The sequence below is a fragment of the Salmo trutta genome, chromosome 30 (assembly GCF_901001165.1).
Source record: "Salmo trutta chromosome 30, fSalTru1.1, whole genome shotgun sequence".
Lineage (NCBI taxonomy): Eukaryota > Metazoa > Chordata > Actinopteri > Salmoniformes > Salmonidae > Salmo > Salmo trutta.
In genome coordinates, this window is record NC_042986.1 from 20,755,662 (window position 1) to 20,779,683 (window position 24,022).

The 24,022-nt window shown below is 42.7% G+C and overlaps 2 protein-coding genes across 4 annotated transcripts; one reads left to right on the top strand and one right to left on the bottom strand.

Moving 5' to 3' along the window:
• The first annotated feature begins 882 nt into the window (after window positions 1-882).
• Window positions 883-19,368, top strand: clcnk (chloride channel K). 3 transcript variants are annotated; one of them, XM_029723260.1, is made up of 20 exons: window positions 884-974; window positions 1,129-1,304; window positions 2,814-2,945; window positions 3,080-3,208; window positions 3,869-4,008; window positions 4,159-4,236; window positions 4,322-4,397; window positions 4,636-4,761; window positions 5,329-5,413; window positions 7,792-7,893; window positions 8,070-8,154; window positions 8,333-8,494; window positions 9,279-9,348; window positions 9,637-9,747; window positions 10,124-10,340; window positions 11,228-11,361; window positions 11,941-12,011; window positions 12,142-12,222; window positions 12,355-12,441; window positions 17,706-19,368. In XM_029723260.1, the coding sequence occupies exons 2-20, from the start codon at window positions 1,139-1,141 to the stop codon at window positions 17,742-17,744; spliced, it is 2,091 nt and encodes a 696-aa protein (XP_029579120.1). In that variant the 5' UTR covers window positions 884-974; window positions 1,129-1,138; the 3' UTR covers window positions 17,745-19,368. The 3 variants fall into 3 exon arrangements, 2 of the variants coding, with proteins under 2 accessions (XP_029579121.1, XP_029579120.1); XM_029723261.1 differs by lacking the exon at window positions 9,637-9,747 and having other exon boundaries at window positions 883-1,304; XR_003870634.1 differs by lacking the exons at window positions 12,142-12,222; window positions 12,355-12,441; window positions 17,706-19,368 and having other exon boundaries at window positions 883-1,304; window positions 8,371-8,494.
• fam131c (family with sequence similarity 131 member C) lies at window positions 19,271-23,600 on the bottom strand. The gene is made up of 5 exons (XM_029723262.1): window positions 23,515-23,600; window positions 22,356-22,446; window positions 21,233-21,415; window positions 20,033-20,131; window positions 19,271-19,833 (listed from the first exon to the last, which is right to left on the bottom strand). The coding sequence occupies exons 1-5, from the start codon at window positions 23,542-23,544 to the stop codon at window positions 19,559-19,561; spliced, it is 678 nt and encodes a 225-aa protein (XP_029579122.1). The 5' UTR covers window positions 23,545-23,600; the 3' UTR covers window positions 19,271-19,558.
• Window positions 23,601-24,022: the final 422 nt, after the last annotated feature.

Consider the following 24,022-nt stretch of genomic DNA (forward strand, 5'->3'; position numbering starts at 1 on the left):
TGCATAGTCACTTCACCCCTACCTACATGTACAAATTACCTCGACTAACCTGTACCCCCACACATCGACTCGGTACTGTTACCCCCTGCATATAGCCTCGTTATTGTTATTTTATTGTGTTACTTGAAATTTATTTTTACTTTAGTTTATTTGGTAAATATTTTCTTACTCTTCTTGAACTGCACTGTTGGTTAAGGGCTTGTAAGTAAGCGTTTCACGGTAAGGTCTACACTTGTATTCGGCGCATGTGACAAATAAAGTTTGATTTGATAAAGACTGTGGGCTGTTACAAATGCTTATAGCAAGTCATACTGTGAGATGACAGAAGGCATTATATTTCATAAGAAGTGTTACCCATATTAGATGTTGCAAATATGACTTTTTCCAAATACATAATACCCATTGGCCATATTGGTTTCTTTCACACACTGAGACACATTGAGATAGAACATATAAACCAATTTTTTAGGTATAAACCATTTTTTATATTTAGTTAGCGCTGTGAGGCTAGGTCTGTTTTCAACAATCTTTTAGAATAATATAAGCATATGAAACTGAAGTTAATCAAGTACAAAAGTTGCAAATAAAAACTCAGGAAAACTGCCTTTCCCACATAAATACACACCCTGCAGCAATGGCAGGTGAAGGGCATTCCTAATGGCACCCTATTCCCTATATAGTGCAGTACTTTTGGTCAGAGCACTATGGGCCCTGCTCAAAGTAGTGCACTATAAAGGGAATAGGGTGCCATTTGGGACGAGAACATTGAGTTCTTTCAAATTGTTAATATATTCTAAATGGGGCCTTCCACCCATGACCAGTATGGTAATTCATTAGAAGTGGTCTAATTTGTGAATAGAACACACCAATACCACACAGGCATCTTGAAGGCAAGTCCTCTGTACTTTTATTCAATTGATGTGACATACTTGATTTTGGTTATTCTTTTAGTCCACAGAACACTTGTGAATTAGGTAAATGCATTTTATTTCAAATATATATTAATACAGATATAAAATGACATGATAAAATGACAGATACACAGTTTAACCATTGAAATACCCAAGCAACTGTATAAAATAGAAAATTCACAACACCTTTGTGGAACTTAAACAACTCCACAAACAGCTTCAAGCAAATGGACTGCGTCCAACATATTGACTCGGCAAAAGTCAATGAAGGAGACGAAAAGGACGTAGAGCTACAAAATCAAAGGGACAAATCGATAGAAGGACAAAGACTCCTAATCCTCACCGATGAGCAGCCGTGGAAACCATGGAAACGGTCCCGCTCCTGGGTAAAAGGTCAGGCAAAAGGGATTATTACATTTCTTTTTTTTTTTACTGCCGATCGATGCTAAACCCATCTATATAATGTTACAGTTTTTCTCAATTGCGTACAAGCAATTTTTGGATCTCTATTGAAACGTATCTATAGCAGAACAGCAAAGATCAAATCATTTTCTTGTCTTTGTAACTGCTTTGCATATCTCATTTTTTTTAAACCTTTATTTAACTAGGCAAGTCAGTTAAGAACAAATTCTTATTCACAATGACGGCCTACCGGGGAACAATGGGTTAACTGCCTTGTTCAGGGGCAGAACGACAGAGTTTTACCTGGTCAGCCAGGGGATTTGATCCAGCAACCTTTTGGTTACTGGCCCAACACTCTAGCCACTAGGCTACCTGCTGCCCCAAAAGCTCACCTTTTGCAAAATTCAAATGTCATCAGTGAATACAAAATTCACGGTTAAGTATTTAGTTCACAGACTATTAACACATTGTTTTCATCAGAAGAGAAATATGTGTAAATGTGTTCACTGTTTCCGACACTACTTTAATAAATTCTAAATCACCACATTTGAGTAGTGTCATACAATGTACAATATAGGGAAAGATCTAGGCAGTAGGGACTGTCTTATTTTTATGATTCTTTACAATATTGTGGACATACAGAAATGCAGAGAAAGTTGGTTACTTCTAAGTAACTTGACCTACTCCTAAGTCATCATCTCCAACATTGTGACCTTCCATTAAAGAGATTTGCTTTGCTGAGGCCTATAAATTCATATTGGTTGTGTTCCTCCATTGTATTCACCTGTCCTTATTTCTATTGTGGATTGTGTTTCTGTGCGCCAATAGAAAGTCTATAAAACTATTAGCAAACCAGCCTTTGTATTGAATACATGGAATTGGAATGTTATGATACCTATGAATAAATCCTGCACACAATGTGCTTCTTTTTTGTATATTTCTTTTACAAGTAATAATATTTGATTTGATGTGTATGAAATAGTTTGGTGAAATACGCATAAAATGAGAGTAATTGCCCATAATTCTGCAACTTTGGATAGTTGTACTTCCAATTTTGATCATGTTGATTTACTGACTGCAAACTGTTTTTATTGATCTACTGGGATTTTTAAAAGTCAAACTAACTTTCTGGTTTGTCTGCTTGGACTCTGGAGATGCTGTAAGTATGGTTGCATTAATCTTTTTGCAGGCAGTTGTGTTCTTTTGTTGAATGTATTTGCAGTTTTGACAGTATAATACAGTTTTGATTATTTGTGATGTATTTATGTGTTGAGGCAAGTATATTTTGAAACACATTTACTGTTTTGCAAAAAACCACAGAGTTCTATGTCTTGTGGAGTCTGTTTTGAAAATCGACAACATTGTTCCAAAAAATGCTTGTACGGGATTGAGAAATACTGTAAGTGCCTACTTCAAGGGTAATCCGCTCTTATTTCATGTTTTGTTACCATTTTGTCTGTGGTAAGTCTGCTAAGTTAACACATGCTGCTCTTTGTCTAGAGTGTCTGGTGAGGGTCAGATGTGTCATGGGTTCCCTGATGGGTATGGAGTGGTACTGTTTCGCTACTCTCGGGGTTCTGACCGCTTTCCTTAGTTTTCTCATGGACCTGAGTGTGGCAAAGCTGCTTCGAGGTTAGAAACACACACACATATACACAAACATTCAGTATAGAGTATGTAGCTGTGTGAGTGATGCTCCTCCCTCGTTCTCTCTCTCTCTCTCTCTCTCTCTCTCTCTCTCTCTCTCTCTCTCTCTCTCATTGTAGCTCACCAGTGGTTGTATAGTCAGTTGGAGGGCCACTGTCTCCTGCAGTTCCTGTGCTGGACCCTGTACCCAGTCTCACTCTCTGCTCTATCCACATCTTTCTCTCAAAGCATCTGTCCATTCTCAGCAGGTAGGAGTTGAAACATTTGTCCCGCCCTGTTAATGACAACGTAACAAAGTCAAAACATGGTGTTTTTATCCAAGTTACATAAACGTTAACTGACAGGAAAATAAAATAATTTGGGTATTTTCCAAATCCACAGAATGACATTTAGAGCGATGTAGCCAACAAAAAAAGTCAAACATGATCTTATCGATTAACCTACTATGAAATAATTAGTGGCAAACAGAAATGTCAAACACTCTATTCGATGAACCTATGAAACAATACGTCTGGCAGGCAGAAAAAGTCAAACATCATTGAATTGATTAACCTACCCTGAAATAATTAGTGGCATTGTCCTAGGGATTGAGGGATTGACAAGCTATTGGTCATCTCCTATAGGCTATATGAGGACTGCTTAGATTCAAACTAACACTTGAGAATTTGACTGTCATCATTTGTTTGGTATAACATTTTGCTACCATGTCCTAACACAAGTAGAAAACTTTAAAATATCATTGTGCAACAGGCTTTAAAAGAATAATGATATTGCATGTTTGTACAAAATCACAGTAATGTGCAGAGTAGGAAAAAAATGTTGGTTGGAAAAAATGATACCTCACAGGTCCACTGAGGTTAAAGGTCTAAGCCCCTGGTTGGCTCCTGTCTTTGGCTTTCCACCTTTAGGTTCTGGGGTTCCAGAGGTGAGGACCATACTGTCTGGTGTGGACATGCCACATTACCTGTCCCTCACCAACCTATTTGCCAAATACGTGGGTCTCATCTGCACACTGGCAGCCGGCAGCACTGTCTTCCTGGGAAAAGTGGTATGATACTCCGCTTTTTTCTTATTTTTTACTTTCTCTCTCTCTCTTTCTCTCTCTCCTCTCACATGCACACAGACACAAATAATGTTTTTTCCCGCTCTATTCATTTCCTGGGTTTTTCTAAGTTTATTTCCCCATTCCAACTTCCAGGGTCCATTTGTGCATCTCTCCACCATGGTGGGAGCCTATCTGAACCAACTCTGCACTGTTCTCCGTGGTGAGAAGGAGGTAATACTGTGTTACAGAAGAAAAAAATCCACAAATGGGCAATATGTTGTGTACTCACATCCTCTTCTCCATGTTTTTTCTATAGGAGAGAACTGAAGGAGCGATGCTGGTCGTGGCTGCTGCTGTCGGAGTAGCCAGCTGCTTCGGGGCCCCTATCAGTGGTGTGTATAGAAGTCACATTACCATACAGTATCAAGCATAGAGTATTAGAATTCCAGTATCTTTTATTTAAATGTATCTCCTCACATCATCTGTCTCTCTCTGAGGTGTGAAATTGACATGTACATCTCTCCTCTCGATCCTTTCCCATCTCGCTTTCCCCTCTCTCTCATCCTCATTCTCTTTCTGTCCCGTATCCCCCACACCCTCTCCCCTGTCTCTCTCCCTCCTCTTCCCTAGGTGTGTTGTTTAGTGTAGAGGTGATGAGCTCTCACTTCGCCCTTAAAGATTACTGCCCATGCTTCTTTGCGGCAGCCTGTGGAGCGCTCACCTTCCATCTGCTCTCCATGTGGAGCGGCGAGCAAGGTGGGGTGACCAATAGAATTAAATCGAATACATGTTTGGAATGTATCCCTGACCAAGATGGCTTCCATTATCACCATACCTTTGAGCTTTAGACTGATTGGTTGTTTAGTAATCTCCAATATTTATTGAAAACATAAATAAAATTGCACAATTAGCACTTTTTGTTTCTCAAATACATCGTTACTGTTTTGGTTAGTGAGCTAGAATCTTTTTTCCATATTAGCATAGACATGACATCAGTCAAAACCCTTCAAAACAAGACATGGTATCAAGACCAAGATAAAACTAACTGAAACGAGTTACTTACGATTCCCCACATGGCAGTTTCTTGTCATCACTATCTGGCATCCAGAATCACAACAACACACGGCCTTCTGCCCCACTGAAGCATCATTTTCGTGGCGTTCTCAGCTAGCCCGTCTATGAGGGTCAAAGCCTAATGGAATTGTTTTAGTACTGAATCTAGATATGCATTATATAGTGATTTGATTACGAAAAGCCAAGGGAGAGTTGTGTGCAGTAGTATAGAGTGATAGGGTAGCAGATTGTGTTCTATGCCTCCTCCAGAGACTCTTCAGGCCTTGTTTCAAACCAGCTTCTCAGATGATTTGCCATTCTACCCACTGGAGATTCCGGTCTTTGCAATATTGGGGTAAGTCTGTTTTGTCACCATGTTGGTGAATCTTCTGTAGTGGGGTAATATTTGATATGCGTATATATACTGTATACCTCACACGAGACCCATAATACGACTATAAAGTTAATATGACAAAGTATATTCAAAAAATTATCTGACTCCATAAAATGATTTAGCGATATGCAACCAATACTCTTAAAGAGCTACAGGAATAGACTATCAAGAAGGGATTATGAATTGTCTATATCAAAGGCAGATGTTTAAAATCATTGTAAAATTAATAAAATCACATACAAGGCATAAAGCTTAAGTTACAAAGCATTAACAAGCATTACAAAGCATTATTCTAGGCATGACCAGAGAGCGAGAGAGAGAGAGAGAAGTCATAGCCTGAAAGGCCATGCCACCAGAGTCCATGGGGTGGAGAGAGAAAGAGAGAGAGTGTATCTCACCAGCACAGGTCAGGAACGAAAGAGAGGGAGACAATGAAGCTTAGAACTTTTTATAAGCATCTGACTTGTTAAGTGAGTCAACTCCCAATCAGATATCAGTCCTACATGATTGAAAGACAACAAAACCTCTGGATCACAGAAATGTGGCAAAATGGGGGTTGGAGAGATAATGCAGCATTCCTAAGACAACACAAAGGAAACCTTGCATACAGTTGATGAGTCACTTCGGGGGCTGTGCCGCCCTACATGTTCTATATCTATAGTTCATCTACAGGGTTGAAAATCATTGTTATTCATGTGATCGTTGCATCAGAGTAAGTGATGTCGTTCAGCTTTCATTAGATTGCAAATGTTCAACTTTGTCTTGCTTCCATATGTTACCATTATACCTATGAGCTTTTCTCCACCATACCTTTTCTCTGGGTAGACTCCTCCATTTCACTCTTTCCTCTCTCTCAATGACTTCCAACTGCCCATTGCTGCCTGTGCTATGGCTATATAAATACATACAGTACCAGTCAAAAGTTTGGACACACCTACTCATTCAAGGGTTTTTATTTATTTTTACAATTTTCTACATTGTGTAATAATAGTGAAGACATCAAAACTATGAAATAACACATATGGAATCATGTAGTAACCAAAAAAGTGTTAAACAAATCAAAATATATTTTAGATTTTTTTGCCTTGATGACAGCTTTGCACACTCTTGGCATTCTCTCAACCAGTTGAATGAGGAATGCTTTTCCAACAGTCTTGAAGGAGTTCCCACATATGCTGAGCACTTGTTGGCTGCTTTTCCTTCACTCTGCGGTCTAACTCATCCCAAACCATCTCAATTGGGTTGAGGTCGGATGATTGTGGAGGCCAGGTCATCTGATGCAGCACTCCATCACTATCCTTCTTGGTCAACTAGCCCTTACACAGCCTGGAGGTGTGTTGGGTCATTGTCCTGTTGAAAAACAAATGATAGTCCCATTAAGTGAAAACCAGATGGGATGGCCTATCACTGCAGAATGCTGCGGTAGCCATGCTGGTTAAGTGTGCTTTGAATTCTAAATAAATAACTGACAGTGTCACCAGCAAAGCACCCACACACATCACACCTCCTCCAAGCTTTACGGTAAGTTCCACACATGCAGAGATCATCCGTTCACCTAGTCTACCAAAAATCTCACATCTGGACTCATTAGACCAAGGGACAGATTTCCCCCGTCTAATGTCCATTGCTCGTGTTTTTGGCCCAAACAAGTCTCTTCTTCTTACTGGTGTCCTTTAGTTGTGTTTTTTTTTTGCAGCAATTCAACCATGAAGACCTGATTCACGCAGTTTCCTCTGAACAGTTGATGTTACTTGAACTCTGTGAAGCATTTATTTGGGGTGAAATTTCTGAGGCTGGTAACTCTAATGAACTTATCCTCTGCAGCAGAGGTAACTCTGGGTCTTCCTTTCCTGTGGCGGTCCTCATGAGAGCCAGTTTGATCATAGCATTTAATGGTTTTTGCAACTGCACCTGAAGAAACTTTCTGCATTGACTGACCTTCATGTCTTAAAGTAATGATGGACTGTATTTGCTCTTTGCTTATTTGAACTGTTCTTGCCATAATATGGACTTGGTCTTTTACCAAACAGGGCTTTCTTCTGTGTACCAGCCCTACCTTGTCACAACACAACTGATTCGCTCAAACTTATTAAGAAGGAAAGAAATTCCACAAATACATTTTTACCAATGCACACCTGTTAATTGAAATGTATTCCAGGTGACTACCTCATGAAGCTGGTTGAGAGAATGCCAACAGTGTGCAAAGCTGTCATCAAGGCAAAGTGTGGCTACTTTGAAGAATCTCAAATACTAACTATTGAGTAAGTGTGTCCAAACTTGTGACTGGTACTGTATGCTCCTGCAGCTCTAACTGTGTATTTCTTTATCTCCCCAATCAGGCTTCTGTGCGGAGCAGGTAGCTGTATCTACCTATTCTGTCACCGTTGGATACTGCTGTTCATAAAGACAAACAAAATCCTAATCAAAGTCTTGTCGACTGAGTGAGCAACCTGTGTTTAGAAACACTCCATTGTAGATTTTTCTGTGAATCAGCCATTTTATATTACACAAAAACATATAACCGCATGATGATAAGTTGGATGTTGATCTAACTGTTGATCCATTCCATGAAATAATAAGATGCTGTTTGGATGTCTCTCTCTCTCTCTCTCTCTAGGAAGGCCCTATACTCCGCTATGGTGGTGTTCCTTCTGGCATCTGTGACTTTCCCTCTTTCTGCTGGTCAATATATGGCTTCCAAGGTGAGGAGGATTTTTTATGAGACAACATTGACAAGACATGACATTGAAAGTATTGTCGCAGGATTGTTATTTTGAATGGATAAGTTGGAAGGCTCCTACTTCCCAGTCTCCAGCTTCTTCTTTTTCTTCTTCTTCTGTGAACCCTGCTGAAGGAAGGTGCTTTGTTTTTCTACCACAGCTCACCATTAAGCAGCTCCTCTCTTCCCTCCTGGACAGCAGGCAGTGGACCTCTCAATCCCACAATGCCTCTATGGTTTTGCAGCCAAACTTGTGTCCCTGGTCAGAGTGGATTTCTTCAGGGAATCCATACCTCACTCTGGGATTCTTCCTATTCATGAAGGTACATGGGAGGAAAATAATAATGGATAGAATTGAAAGAGGAATCTATATATGAATAATGTGAAAACATTAGCAAAACCTTTATCTTGGATTCACAAGAGATGCTGTTAACAAATTGCAAATATATCAGCCCCAAGGTCCGCCAGAGGGCGCTATTATTCCTTTAGTCATTTTCTCCTCTCTGCCGTCCCAACTTGATCTGCCCAGCTGGTTATACACTCGTGTAGCCCCGCGACAAGCAGCCACATAAAACATTATCTTAAGTGTCTGCATATTTTTCACAGGTTTTTTAGGGCTGCTCGGAATTAAAGATAGTTTAGGAGGAAACTGACACATTTACAGCCTGAATGGAGGATGTTTTATGTGTCTGTTCGTCCCGAGTGTATCACGTCTGGGCAGATCAAGTTGGAACGCCATAGGAGAAAACGACAGAAGACATAATTACGCCCTCTGGCGGACCTTGGGGTTGGCACTATACATTAATTTGACCGTTATGCACTACTCTGGCTTTGTACATGGACTGTGAATCAGTACTTCTGTGTGAAAAAGATTTTATGTGGGGGGAAAAAATTGTGGAAAAGCTCAATTAAATGGTTCAATTGTGGAAAGCTAATTTAAATAGTAAAATTTCAGCTGATTCTCAAGGCAATTTTCACACTCATACAGATTCCTATGACTTATTCATATCATAATAGTTACAGTCATTCTGACAGTTGAAATGCAACACTTGAATATTTGAGCAGAATGTTTGACTTCCACTGTCTTTCATTGTTTCTGTTGTGGAGCTGTGGATGCTGGTGTTGGCTTGCACCTTGCCCCTGCCAGCCGGATACTTTATGCCTGTCTTTATCTATGGTAAGTGAGAGGGGTTAAGTCAGCCTGGCCCCAGATATGTTTGTGCTCTTTTGCTAATGACAACTCCATTGCTGTCATTGTCAAGCCATGTCATTGTCAAGCCATAGTTAAAGTCATGTTATGATAGCACAAACAGACTGGCATTTAGGCTAGGGGAGAATAACCAAACCATGTGGCCAAACATGTGACCAAACTGCCGATGAGTATCGCCACCCAATACTAAAAAATGTGTGTTTATTTACATTTTTGATGTTAACAATTGTCCCTGTATTTGTTGCTGCTGGTCAGGTGCTGCTATAGGACGTTTATTCGGGGAAGGATTGGCATATGTGTCCCTAAATGTTGTCTATTTAGACCAGAACAGGAATCCAATCAACCCTGGAGGCTATGCACTGGCTGGTAAACTAATTGTATACAGACATGTCATTTGAAATTGATAAATATAAACAATGGTATCTTTATTTACATGGTTAGCAGCTGGAAACAGAATGATGAACTAATAATTTCAGAAGGGAAATTCTGTTTGTTCTCTCTTGCCAACTCCTACATGCATCTGTTGTCACTCCAAACATGTTTGCCATGACAATTCCATACGGATTTGGCCAGAGAGGACAAACAGACTGGGCTAAGTTCTAATTTGTTTTTATCTAAATTAAGAATTTGGGGTGTTCAGCATACCTATCAAATAGAGATAGAAACATGGATGACATAAGGTTCAATCCTTTAAAGCATGGGCAATGAGTTATACTGTATTATCCATGCTGTATCATCTAAGGTGCAGCAGCATTCTCAGGGGCGGTCACACACACTCTGTCCCCTGCTCTCCTGGCTCTGGAGCTGACCGGCCAGTCCACTCACGCCGCACCCATTCTCCTCGCCACACTGGTGGCCAATGCCCTAGCACGCTCTGGGCAGCGGCCATCCTTCTACGATGCCCTCTCCATCAGCAAGAAGCTCCCGCACTTACCCTCCCTGCTCAAGGTCTGCCCAAGGTGAGTCACACAGGACACATTATCCAGCTAGCACAGAACATTATCATAACATTCCCTAAAAAGGTTATTTTGGTTATTCAAAGATGACATATTTTTTAACACAACTTTCTGTCAACAAAATGTTTTAGCTCAGTAGTTCAACAACAAGCACTGCAGAAAGTGTATGTGAAAACCAAATATTTGATCAAGGAGACACGTTTTTGATAAGGGAATTATATGCTTAAAGGTAATGACTAAACAAATTCCACCCTGAAAGTAATCATTCGATTCTGTAACATGTATAATGAATTAGAATGGTAAGCTTCAGTGTGACTAAGGAGAGACCGAGAACCATTGAACTATGCATGACCCGACCTGGCTAGAACTCTGAGAAACTTATGATAGGACAGGGAGTCATTTTCAAGGTTCCTCTAATCTCGGGGGAATGGAACGGACAGCGCTGGGTAGTGATAAACAGTGGGGAGAACTCTGGGGAGGGATACATCCCACCTACTGTTCATGTGTATGTATGTGCGTAGGATATCTACTGTTTGTGTATATGTATGTGCGTAAGTAGGGAGTGAACTATAAAATGGATGTCTTTGTATTATGGACTTCAGAACGTTCTCTGAATAAACTGTACGCACCTTTTGCAGAAGCTGAGTCTTTGACTAATTATTATTAACCCAGTGTCTTACAAACCTTGGGGATTAGTCCAAGCTTATTGATTGTTAGTTATTATCATTGGGATTCAAAATTCTCATGACAGTTTTCAAACCACTCAAACATTTTACAGCTACCCACACATGTTACTGGCTCGTCCTTAAATGATTGGACTACAGCATTTCATAAGTAAATCAAACTAAATACCCCAGTTATTGACATGAGAGATCTTTTGTTTCCCCCAGGCTCTCCTCTGTCCCAATAGGGAAGGTCCTGGGTCCTAGAGGTCCAGTGCTGGAGAGGGCAGCTGGGCCAACGGAGGTTCAGCAGGTTCTCAACACCTGCAGCCAGACACAGATCCCTGTGGTTGACACACTGGGTGAGTGTACCCACTTCAAAAACGAGTAGAGGTAATTAGCATAGCGGCAAGCCCCTGTCCACCTGATGGTGATAGAACAGCAGTTTGCCGCATGGGGGATTCTGATGGCAAAACGACAGCTGCCCTCCCTTGCCTTGTTTACTGGGACAGACTTACAACATTTAATTAAACCTAGTTTGAAGGTTTTTTGTCCTACATACAGTCGGGGTCACTGTGACAATATTCCACATTAGTTAATGGCAACCCAACTATCACTTATAAGTCAACTGGCAGTCGCCATGTTGCTATGGGCATGAGATAGAAATTATGAACTATATAAGCTTTTACTGTCTCAGTTTGATATGACAGTGCTGGGATAAGAGATGGGGAAAGAAGAAATAAGTGAGAAAAGGTCCATCAGGTCAGATGAGATGTATGACAGCAATGAAATAAGTTGGAGGCATTTGTATGTATTCATTTGTATTCATTTGAAAGAGTATTGTGTTTCTCATAGCTACACAATACTACAGTTAACAACACTGCAGTATTGTATAACTAATTGTGTTCGTACCTGTCCCATACTTCGCTCTTGGTTTGAAGACTCACAGATTCTGCTGGGATCAATTAACAGATCGGACCTGCAGACATTTCTATGCCACAACCACAATAAGGTCAGTGGATTGATTCAGCCAGGAAACCAAGGAATGCTATGTAAGTCTATCACTCTTATTAGGTGTTTTGAAATTGACAAGATGTCACATTCTGTTTTTAAACATGACATACCATTACTTTATTTTTCAGGTATTGAAGAAACAGTTGGTGGATATGTGTTCTATTCAGCCTGTTTCTGTCCAGCTCTCTCCTGATACCACTGTCCAGGAGGTGAGGAGTTTGAGGAGACACTCACTTGTCATCTGTGTAGGTGTATGGTGTCAATATAAGGCCAGCCTCCGTCTCAGCTGGACGTGTGTCAGTTTCATCTGTCAGTGAAATCTTCTCTCTCACTTGTGTCAGGCTCATGGCATCCTCAGTGTGCTGTGTGGCGAGAGCTTGTTTGTGACTGAAAGGGGGAGGCTATCTGGTGTTGTCACATGGCCAGAGGTGACGAGTGCTTCCCGACACGCACGCACGCATGCACACACACACACATAAACATTACCACTCCTACTTAGAGGAATGGAGACAGGTACACATACTGTACCAGTCAAAAGATTGGACACACCTACTCATTCAAGGATTTTTCTTTATTTTTACTATTTTCTACATCGTAGAATAATAGTGAAGACATCAAAACTATGAAATAACACATATGGAATCATGTAGTAATCAAAAAAGTGTTAAACAAATCAAAATATATTTAGCATTTTAGATTCTTCAAAGTAGCCACCCTTTGCCTTGATTACAGCTTTCCACACTCTTGGCATTCTCTCAACCAGCTTCACCTGGAATGCTTTTCCAACACTCTTGAAGGAGTTCCCGCACATGCTGAGAACTTGTTGGCTGCTTTTCCTTCACTCTGCAGTCCAACTCATCCCAAACCATCTCAATTGGGTTGAGGTCGGGTGATGGTGGAGGCCATGTCATCCGATGCAGCACTCCATCACTCTCCTTCTTTGTCAAATAGCACCTACACAGCCTGGAGGTGTGTTGGTCATTGTCCTTTTGAAGGCCTGATTCACACAGTCTCATCTAAATAGTTGATGTTGGGATGTGTCTGTTACGTGAACTCTTTGAAGCATTTATTTGGCCTGCAATTTCTGAGGCTAGTAACTCTAATGAACTTTTCCTCTGCAGCAGAGGTAACTCTGGGTCTTCCTTTCCTGTGGCTATCACATTTCAGGTAAGACCCAGATGCAGACAGTGTCAAAGTAACAAAAGTTTATTACTAGTGCAGGGGCAGGCAAAACAACAGGTCAAGGGCAGGCAGAGGTCAATAATCCAGGTAGGTTGCAAAAGGTCCAGAATGGAAACAGGAGACAAAGGGCTGTGAAACATGAGTTTAATTCTGGAAACATGAAAAGTGGGATGTATACGGAGGGTATGTTGCAACAGAAGATGAACAGCAGAGGGACTAATGACCTTGTAGATGGGAAAAGGGCAGATAAACCAGGGGGAGAGTTTGCAGGATCCTGGGTGGACAGCCAGGAGGGGAAGATCCTGGGTGGACAGCCATACCTTCTGCCTGAGATGATACCGGGGAGCCGGGTCCGGTGGCGATGCGCTTGTCGTCGATACCTGGAGGTAGTCTTGAGAAGGGCCGACCAGGCTCTTTTCCAGGTACGACAACAGTGGTGGACAAACATCTGGGCCAAAGGTATGCTGACCTCTTCCTCCTGCTCAGGGAAGAGCGGGGACTGATACCACAGGGAACACAAAGGGTGATAGACCCGTGGCAAAGCAAGGAAGGGTGTTGCGGGCGTTTTTGACCCACACTAGTTGCTGGCTCCAGGTGGTGAGGTTGGCAGAGACCAGGCAGCGCAGAGTCCTCTCCAGGTCTTGGTTGGCTTGCTCCGACTGGCCATTGGACTGGGGTTGGAACCTGGAGGACAAGCTGGCTAATGACCCAATGAGTGTGCAGAACACCTTCCAGAACCGGGATGAGAACTGAGGACCCCAGTCGGAGACCATGTCCACTGGCAGTCCATGGATCTGGAAGACGTGCTGCACCATGAGCTGTGACGTCTCTTTGGCAGAGGGTAGCTTGGGCAGAGGAATGAAGTGGGTGGCTTAGGAAAACCGATCCACTACAGTCAGGATGGCGGTGTAGACATCAGATGGGGGGAGACCTGTGACAAAGTCCAGGGATATGTGAGACCAGGGACCGTGAGGGACAGGCAGAGGTTGAAGGAGACCAGCCGGAGCTTGCCGAGGAGTCTTGTTCTGTGCACAGATCGTGCATGCGGCGACGAACGCGGAGACGTCAGGAATCATGGTAGGCCAGGACCTTAATGTGCTTCTTCTTGAGCCACTCCTTTGTTGCCTTGGCCGTGTGTTTTGGGTCATTGTCATGCTGGAATACCCATCCACGACCCATTTTCAATGTCCTGGCTGAGGGAAGGAGGTTCTCACCCAAGATTTGACGGTACATGGCCCCGTCCATCGTCCCTTTGATGTGGTGAAGTTGTCCTGTCCCCTTAGCAGAAAAACACCCCCAAAGCATAATGTTTCCACCTCCATGTTTGACGGTGGGGATGCTGTTCTTGGGGTCATGGGTAGCATTCCTCCTCCTCCAAACACGGCGAGTTGAGTTGATGCCAAAGAGCTCCATTTGACCACAACACTTTCACCCAGTTGTCCTCTGAATCATTCAGATGTTCATTGGCAAACTTCAGACGGGCATGTATATGTGCTTTCTTGAGCAGGGGGACCTTGCGGGCGCTGCAGGATTTCAGTCCTTCACGTCGTAGTGTGTTACCAATTGTTTTCTTGGTGACTATGGTCCCAGCTGCCTTGAGATCATTGACAAGATCCTCCTGTGTAGTTCTGGGCTGATTCCTCACCGTTCTCATGATCATTGCAACTCCACGAGGTGAGATCTTGCATGGAGCCCCAGGCCGAGGGAGATTGACAGTTCTTTTGTGTTTCTTCCATTTGCGAATAATCGCACCAACTGTTGGCACCTTCTCACCAAGCTGCTTGGCGATGGTCTTGTAGCCCATTCCAGCCTTGTGTAGGTCTACAATCTTGTCCCTGACATCCTTGGAGAGCTCTTTAGTCTTGGCCATGGTGGAGAGTTTGGAATCTGATTGATTGATTGCTTCTGTGGACAGGTGTCTTTTGTACAGGTAACAAGCTGAGATTAGGAGCACTCCCTTTAAGAGTGTGCTCCTAATCTCAGCTCGTTACCTGTATAAAAGACACCTGGGAGCCAGAAATGTTTCTGATTGAGAGGGGATTTTGTAGTTTTTTTGTTGTTATTCTGCCTCTCACTGTTCAAATAAACCTACCATTAAAATTATAGACTGATCATTTCTTTGTCAGTGGGCAAACGTAAAAAATCAGCAGGGGATCAAATACTTTTTTCCCTCACTGTATGTCTCCATCGCCTTGGTCTCTGGACCCAACAGAAAGTAAAGTTGTCCCTGGGGCGGAGTGGTGCCTGGGAGAAGGTCAATCCCGCAGTCATATGGTCGGTGTGGGGGAAGCAAAGTGTCCCGTTCCTTACTGAACACCTCCCGGAGGTCCTGGTACTCCACGGGAATGGCGGAGAGGTCCGGTGTAACTTTCGAGTCCTCAGGAAGACGGCCCGGGGCAGGCTGCGCTGACTTCAGACAATGGGCATGGCAGAACGGGCTCCAGCCCATGATGGCACCAGCAGACCAGCTCTCATCGGTCCCAGAGATTTCGACTGGTTCCCCCACAGCAAAATTGCATGAAAAGGGGTGCGAGTAAGGGGAGAGGAAAAGTTCTCCGTATTGCCCACCAGAGTACTCTCTCCTACAGGTGAGCCTGGTCTTTTAGTGGACAGGTGGAGACAAAATGACCAGTAGTCCCGCAATACAGGCAACTCTTAGCCTGTATAGCCATTCAGCTGGAGACAGCCTAGCCCTGCCTATTTGCATCGGCTCAGGAAGAGGTGATTTGGCAGTCTTCGGAGACTCTTGGGGAATTCGGGTAGCCTCTGGTTCCCTCGGAAACGGAGCCGTCGGGGACTTCCAGGATGCCTCGGAGGCAGGGTGGAATCCTTGGACGGGCGAGTGAAATAGAATCTCCTCTTCTTCCTTCATTCCCATAGTCGCCAAATGATCCGAATGGTCAAGGGGATGAGCGAGTCGAGATCCATCGGTAGATCCCGGGCTGCAAGCTCGTCCTTTACTTCCTCCGATACTCCGTGCAGGAACATGTCGAACAGCGCTTCCACGGTTCCAGGCACTCTCAGCTGCCAATGTGCGGAAATCTACAGCATAGTCTGTCACACTGCGGGAGTCTTGCCAGAGCCGGAGTAACTTCCAGGCAGCCACTCTCCCGGACAATGGAGCATCGAACTCCTCTTGTCTGCCGTAGACCACGCAAGAGCCCTTCCGGACATCAGCGTGTCGAGGTACGCTATCTTAGAGCGGTCCGATGGGAAGGAGGAGGGCAGCAGCTTGATGATGAGGGAACACTGAGCGAGAAATGCCCGACAGGTGCCCAACTCTCCATCAAAGCGTTCCGGGGGAGGTAAGCGGGGTTCCCGGGAAACCGGGGTGACCAGGTAGGCGGTGCTGCTAACAGCCAAGTTACTGAGGGGCTGGGAGTTTACCGTCGTGGTAGGTTGCCTAACAGACAACTCGCAGAATTGCTCCAGCAATGTGTTCAACACTTGGTCATGGCGTTCGGCCAAGGTCTGGTGGCTCCTTGGGAGGAGATGGCGTTGCAGAGCTGGTCCGAGTCGGCTGGCTCAGTCATGGCCAGTTCATACTATCACGTTTTAGGTAAGACCCAGATGCAGACAGTGTCGCAGTAACAATTGTTTATTACTAGTACAGGGGCAGGCAAAATGACAGGTCAAGGGCAGGCAGAGGTCAGTAATCCAGATAAGGTGCAAAAGGTCCAGAACGGAAGGCAGTCTCAGGGTCAGAACAGACAGGGGTCAATAATCCAGTATGGAGTGGCAAGATACAGAATGGCGGGCCGGCTCAGGGTCAGGGCAGGCAGAATGATCAAAACTGGGAAAAACTAGAAAACAGGAAATAAAACGATCTGGCAACAGACAAACAGAGAACACAGGTATAAATAGACTGGGGATGATGGGGATGATTGGCAACACCTGGAGGGGGTTGAGACAAGCACAAAGACAGGTGAAACAGATCAGTGTGTGACAGTGGCAGTCCTCATGAGAACCAGTTTCATCATAGCTTTTGATGGTTTCTGCGACTGCACTTGAAGAAACTTTCAAAGTTCTTGAAATGTTCCGGACTGACTGACCTTCATGTCTTAAAGTAATGATGGACTGTCGTTACTCTTTGCTTATTTGAGCTGTTCTTGCCATAATATGGACTTACTTAATATGGACTACCTCATGAAGCTTTTTGAGAGAATGCCAAGTGTACAAAGCTGTCATCAAGGCAAAGTGTGGCTACTTTGAAGAATCTAAAATATATTTTGATTTGTTTAACACTTTTTTGGTTACTACAATATTCCATATGTGTTATTTCATCATTTTGATGTCTTCACTATTATTCTACAATGTAGAAAATAGTTTAAAAAATGATCAAATACCCTTGAATGAGTAGGTGTGTCCAAACATTTGACTGGTACTGTATGTTTTCTCCATACACAGCCATACTAATACATATACAGTACATCTCCATCAGCTCTCATTCTTGTTTTCTCTCCCTCTCTCTCTCTCTTTCTCTTTATCTCTTGTTATATCTTTCTCACAGATGAAGAGAATGATGGCAGATTTGGCTGATGACCTCTAAGCTATTACCTACTCCCAACAAGGACCTATCCCTAACTACGCCAAACAATATTGATTCTCATAATACTAATAATTATACTTTGTCTTAATTTTGTAATGATAAGCTTTTTGCTAATCACCAATGTTATTTTCTGCTGAAGGCTTTTTCATAACAGTTATTAGAGCTTATTGATATGTCGTTAGGAGATGTAACTCCCTTGCTGTTTTGGATTATCTTGTTTACTGACCCAGAGATATCTCTAAGGACACTGTGATATTCAAAGTAATTACACGTCGTGCCCAAGAACATCCCTTAGCCTTAGTGTGTTATTTATCAGAATATAGCATGTGCTCTTATGCCTTATTGTGAGTTAGAGCAATTTCAACCAATAGTGGATTCTGTGATGCCGCAAACAACTTCTCTTCTGCTTCAGGCCATTATTTACTTATCTGTTGCTCACAGGCAATTTTCTCCCTTCTATTCATGTCCTTTTTCGCTTTGAGCAAAAGGACCCATTATTGTTGTACAGGTCTGATTTAGGGCTAGATTCTATGAGATCCATGGTAGCTGACACACACATAGTGGTTGTTTTGGCGGTGTAGCAGATGGAACTGTGTTAGAGCTATCAAATCCACAAGTGGCTTCCGGTGTTATACCTAAAGCGGACATTGCCATTGGCTAAATGGAGTTGCATTAAGAGAAATCCCATGCAGCCTTGTTTACAAGTTCGAACACTGGAATCTACACCTCAATTAGGCTGATAGGAATCCTCATTATTTTGTTTAATGATTTTCAATTTGATATATAGCCTACACTTTCTCGTTCTGAACTTCTAACGCGAGTGGGATGGGTCTGGCTTAGTGACAATGACCCCACAAGCAGCTGCTCAGTGATTTGACAGCTCTAACACAGTTACACCTCTGCCATCTCCGCAATTGTACATTGTAGGGCTGCAACAGGGGAACAAAAGCACAGAGCCAATGTGTAATACAGCATTGTGTAAATGTCCATTGAAAGAACAAGGGGCGAGATAACGGTAATATTCTAGTCTCCCTTTATCTCCCTGTCTCTCTCTCTTTCTTTCTCTCTCATTCTCTCTTTTCCCTGGATCCTTCCTTCTGCTCCCTCTTCCCTCTCTCACTGGCAGACAAATGTGAATAATGGCTAATCATAGATGGGGACTCAGATAATTGGGTACACACATTATTTCTGCCACCCTACTCTCTCTCCCTCTCTCCTGTCTCAGAGAGCTATAGGAAGACCCTGAATGGAGACATTCTGGAGTGTAACGCTAATTCAAGCTTGACATTTCATTGTGGCAAATTTTTCTGATTACCATATCTATCTTTTCAGTCCATCTAATTGAAATTGGATTCAATCAAAAACTGCAATGTGTTTGAGCCACTCCACCATACTTGTCACATAATTGAACGTATTATGGTACAATGTACACAATATATACGCAAAGAAGAATAGTGATTCTTGACTGATGTATTTTCCTATGTACAATTCCATGGTTCACATGATTTGACAATTTACAATGTTGTACATTCAAAAAAGTTTATCGAAGGCTACAGGTGGTTCTACGTACAGTGTATCTGTGTCTAAAAACTACATTTCAACTGAAAATAAAAAGTCTCACTCAGATATGTCTACGTCCCAATTCCTTGCGGTGGGATTATTCCTCTCCTTTCTGAGAACTGTTCATCATTTTGTGTTTTAGATGACATGAATTTTGATCAGTCACCAGTCCAAAATTAGTGCTTCTGTTTTATCTCCCTTTTTAAAGGTGGAGATGGAAGTATCTGCCAAACAGTGTCTTCTCTTCTGTTCTGCTAGTTGTAAAAAACCTCATCATCATATAGGGAGCTGCTGTCTACGTGTTGAACGGTGGTGGCCTCTGAAGCTCCAGTCCTCCCGTCCTCTGGGGGGCACCGCTCACTGTCTGGCTGAGAGGGGGGAGACATGGGGGAAACAGAAAAGACTGGGTGTGGAGGCCCCAGGTAGCCAGCATCGTAGTTGTTGTTGGCCTTTGTGTGGATACTGTACAGCTGCTGAGGGAGCCCAACGCTGCCAACGTCTAACAGAAAGTGAGACACGACGTGGCTGTCTGGGGACAGGAAGTTGACAAAACATAAATTGTCATTCAGGGGTTATTACATGAGAGAACATGACAACATGGGCTAAAACAGTTAGTGAAACAAAGAAGTGGAAAGATGGGTTAGAAATGGTATTTAACTAAATACAAGAAGCCTCCACATTTGACAAGGATTATTTTGATGTGGAACTGGTCAGTGAATGGTCACTACCTTGCAGAGGGTCTAAGCTGGAGGATAGCTGTTCTGGACCTTCGTACATCGACCAAACATTCATGGCCACTTCAGCCAAGGCAAATTGCTCTGCTACTCCTGAGAAACCAAGGGACATAGGGGTAAGAAGACTGTCCGCTGGCTTCCCGGCTCCATCCCTCATCAGTGCAGTGGTGCAACTTTTACTGGGGACGGGGGTAAAACTGTCCCCCCAGTTTTATCATTGGAATGTGATAGGAAAACAAAGCAACGGTGTGCTTTAGGACCATGCGGACACCTCCGAGTGGTCAGATAGCCTGTTTGGAGTGTTTATCCGACAGGATAAAAAAAATCTATATATGCCCCCCCCACTTCTAAAACCAAAGTTGCGCCCCTGCATCAGTGACAAAGTGAACCAGGAACAAGAGACACTGGTCTACCTGTGGTTTTACATTTTACATTTACATTTCAGTCATTTAGCAGGTGCTCTTATCCAGAGCGACATACAGTTAGTGTATTCATCTTAAAAGGATCGGACCCTTTTTTTACATTTTCGCCTAAAATGACATAACCAAATCTAACTGCCTGTAGCTCAGGACCTGAAGCAAGGATATGCATATTCTTGATACCATTTGAAAGGAAACACTTTGAAGTTTGTGGAAATGTGAAATGAATGTAGGAGAATATAACACATTAGATCTGGTAAAAGATAATACAAAGAAAAAACATGCATTTTATTGTTTTTCTTTGATCCATCATCTTTGAAATGCAAGAGAAAGGCCAAAATGTAATATTCCAAGTTAGGCTCAATTTAGATTTTGTCCACTAGATGGCAGCAGTGTATGTGCAAAGATTTAGACTGATTCAATGAACCATTGCATTTCTGTTCAAAATATTGTATCAAGACTGCCCAAATGTGCCTAATTGGTTTATTAATACATTTTCAAGTTCATAACTGTGCACTCTCCTCAAACAATAGCATGGTATTATTGCACTGTAATAGCTACTGTAAATTGGACAGTGCAATTAGATTAACAAGAATTTAAGCTTTCTGCCCATATCAGGTATGTCTATGTCCTGAGTTTCCTAAGGTTAGAGGCAGAAGCTTGAAATGTAAGGGTTGTGGTTCCCTATATAGTGCACTTCATTTGACCAGGGTAGTATATAGGGAGTATGGTGCCATTTGGGACATACCCAAGGCTTTGTTTCCTCTCTGCTAACCTGCGGCGAAGCGGGCCTCCTTGATCTCGTCGGTCAGGTGGGAATAGAGCTGCTCATCTTCCTGAAAGTCGCCCCCTCTTTCACACCTGCCCCCCCAGCTATTCCACTCTATGAGGTGTGAAACACGCCCCTGGGCCATAGCCGTGGGCTTGGTGATGTGCTCCTTGATCATCGCCACCAGTCCTGAGAGAGAGAGAGGGAGAGAGGTGAAAGGGTATTTGGGAAGAAAAAGGAGGGAGAGAACCAGGGAAGGGAATGATGGAAATTACATAAGGGGGAAAGGTGGAAAGGCTTGATGGGATGGAAAAGTGTGAGAGGAAAGATGTCAAAATGGAAAGGGCATGTAGGGGAGAATGGGAGAGCATTTCAAGAAGAGTAATAGATGAAGGTGAAACGAAGACAGAAGCCATGGAGACTGTAAATGTTTTTCACAGTGCAAGACTGAAGCTACTACAATATCCTCACTTTGTAGTATGATTAAGGTTACAAAGGGAGGGAATGTTACCAGTAACCTAAATATGATACAATACGTCTTCAAATTCAACCTGACACTGGTGATCTTACAAAAACTATTTAATGAATTCTTATCAGTTGAGAGAGCCTTTTGGCAAAGCAATTTTCTGCTTTTTCTCAAAGAAGGCAGTCTTCATTAGAGGGAAAATCTATTAACCTTTCAGCAGATACAGTAGCCCCTCAGCACTCTATTTATTGAATATATTAATATATTATGATTATAAAAGATTAAAGGGGGCTCTCTCTGGAGAAAAAGTTCAGAAAGCCAGAACACATTAGCCACAATGATTACCTTCTAGCAGGAGAGTCTGGAGAGGTGAAGCAAAAGTAAACAGTTGAAAGGGTAAAGGAGTTTAGAACAAAGGGAGAAAAGACTAGGAAAGTAGAGTGCGAGAGAGAGAGTGTGTCTGTGAGTGTGTATGTGAGTGTGTGCGTGTGTGTGTGTGCATGCATAGAGATAGAGATATGACACATGGGGCGAGTGAAATTACATTAGCAATCTCCCAGAGAGACTGGCTGGCTTTTCCGTCTCAAATGAACGATTCATAATGAAAACTAAACAGAGCTTGAGAACAGCGTAAACAGACAAGTCAATCTGAGCATGTCTCACCCATCAGAGAGGAAGTGGCCAACTCCCCAATGTCATAACTACTGCTGCTCTTCTTCTCTGACATATTGCCGTTGGATGGAGCGTGGCCGCCCTACACACACACAACACAACACAATACACCAGGGCAACTTTAGGCACTCACACAAATGCATAAGGCACACACACTCATACTAGAACATACACACATATAGAAATACACAAATGCACTCAAATATACTTACAGGTGTAGGAACTTAATTTGACCAGTTTCTTACAGCAGGAAAATAATCCTGCAGCAACAGGAAATGTGAATTATAGTGTGGATTATAATCAATAGAAATTTTTGTAGGGGTGAATACATTTTTTGTTAGGGCAAATCAAGTCTGACATTTTAAAGTGGAAATTACAATTTTATAAGCCTTGAATACACTATAAGTTTGCATTTCCTGCTATGCAGGACATTTCCTGCAACAACAGGGTGGTCAAATTAAGATCCTACATCTGTACACTCAAATAGACACAGACATTGACAAGGACAGACACATGCGTGCACACACACAGGCATACATACAAGTACACCACAGGAGGTTGGTGGCACCTCAATTGGGGAGGATAGGCTCGTGGTAATGGCTGGAGCGGTATAGGTGGAATGGTATCAAATACATCAAACATATGGTTTGATGCCATTCCATTTGCTCCGTTCCAGCCATTATTGTGAGCCGTCCACCCCTCAGCAGCCTCCACTGAAGTACACACACAAACACAAGCGCACATGCACACAGACACCCAAGCTACACAGTTCCCAGAGGAAGAGGTGATAATGAGGAAAACAAGTGACAGTTAAAGATCTTAATCTGCACTCCCGCTAACACGTAAAAGTGAGTGTGATCCAATTAAATTGTTGCAACAAAAACTCAACCAAAATATAAAATGAGGAATAGACACATCAATACTCATGGATATTCAATGACAAGACACGACTAGACAATGGACAGACACTGGGGCTTTGACTAGAGTAAATTCTGAATGCTTTTTTTAAGCAATATTGGGACGTTTTCTATGGTGATATTCTATGTTAGACTGGAACAATCTTTTAACTTTCAGTAGTTAAATAATGGCTATCAGAAAATAGTCTGGGAATAACAATGTTGTTTCGTTAAGCAGTGGTGTGAGAACAGACCTTGACAGGCTGGTATTGCAGTACCTCCATGGGATGCTGGGGACCACTCTTGAACTCTGTAGGGAATCAAAACACACTGGTGTTATGTGTTTGTGTGTGTGCGTCACAGGAGGTTGGTGGCACCTTACTTGGGGAGGACGGTCTTATGTTAATGGCTGGATGAGTGGATTGGTATCCAATACATTAAACATGGTTTCCAGGTGTTTGATGCCATTCCATTTGCTCCGTTCCAGCCATTATTATGAGCCGTCCTCCCCTCAGCAGTTATCTATGGCGTGTGTGCGTGTGTGCGTGTGGAGTACCTGTGAAGAAGATGAGGTAGCCGCGCTGAATCTACATGCAGTCATTTAGCTATAGACACTTGGCACAATGTTAATCTTTAACATGGTCCCTCTGTGTTGGTTAATTAACGTTGATGAGATCTACAAGGGACATGAATTAATACGGTCCAAGTCTTTTCTCTGGGGTCTGTGTAATCAGATGAGGTACACACACACACACACACACA

Coding starts and splice junctions, on each gene's coding strand:
- clcnk (XM_029723260.1), top strand. CDS start 1,139: ATGGACTGCGTCCAACATATTGACTCGGCAAAAGTCAATGAAGGAGAC. Junction 8,495..9,278: donor GATTCTTCCTATTCATGAAG/GTACATGGGAGG, acceptor TCTGTTGTGGAG/CTGTGGATGCTGGTGTTGGC. Junction 11,362..11,940: donor CCCTGTGGTTGACACACTGG/GTGAGTGTACCC, acceptor CTTGGTTTGAAG/ACTCACAGATTCTGCTGGGA.
- fam131c (XM_029723262.1), bottom strand. CDS start 23,544: ATGGAGGTACTGCAATACCAGCCTGTCAAG. Junction 22,447..23,514: donor TGCAATACCAGCCTGTCAAG/GTCTGTTCTCAC, acceptor GTGTGTGTGTAG/GGCGGCCACGCTCCATCCAA. Junction 19,834..20,032: donor CAGCTTAGACCCTCTGCAAG/GTAGTGACCATT, acceptor TCCTGTCCCCAG/ACAGCCACGTCGTGTCTCAC.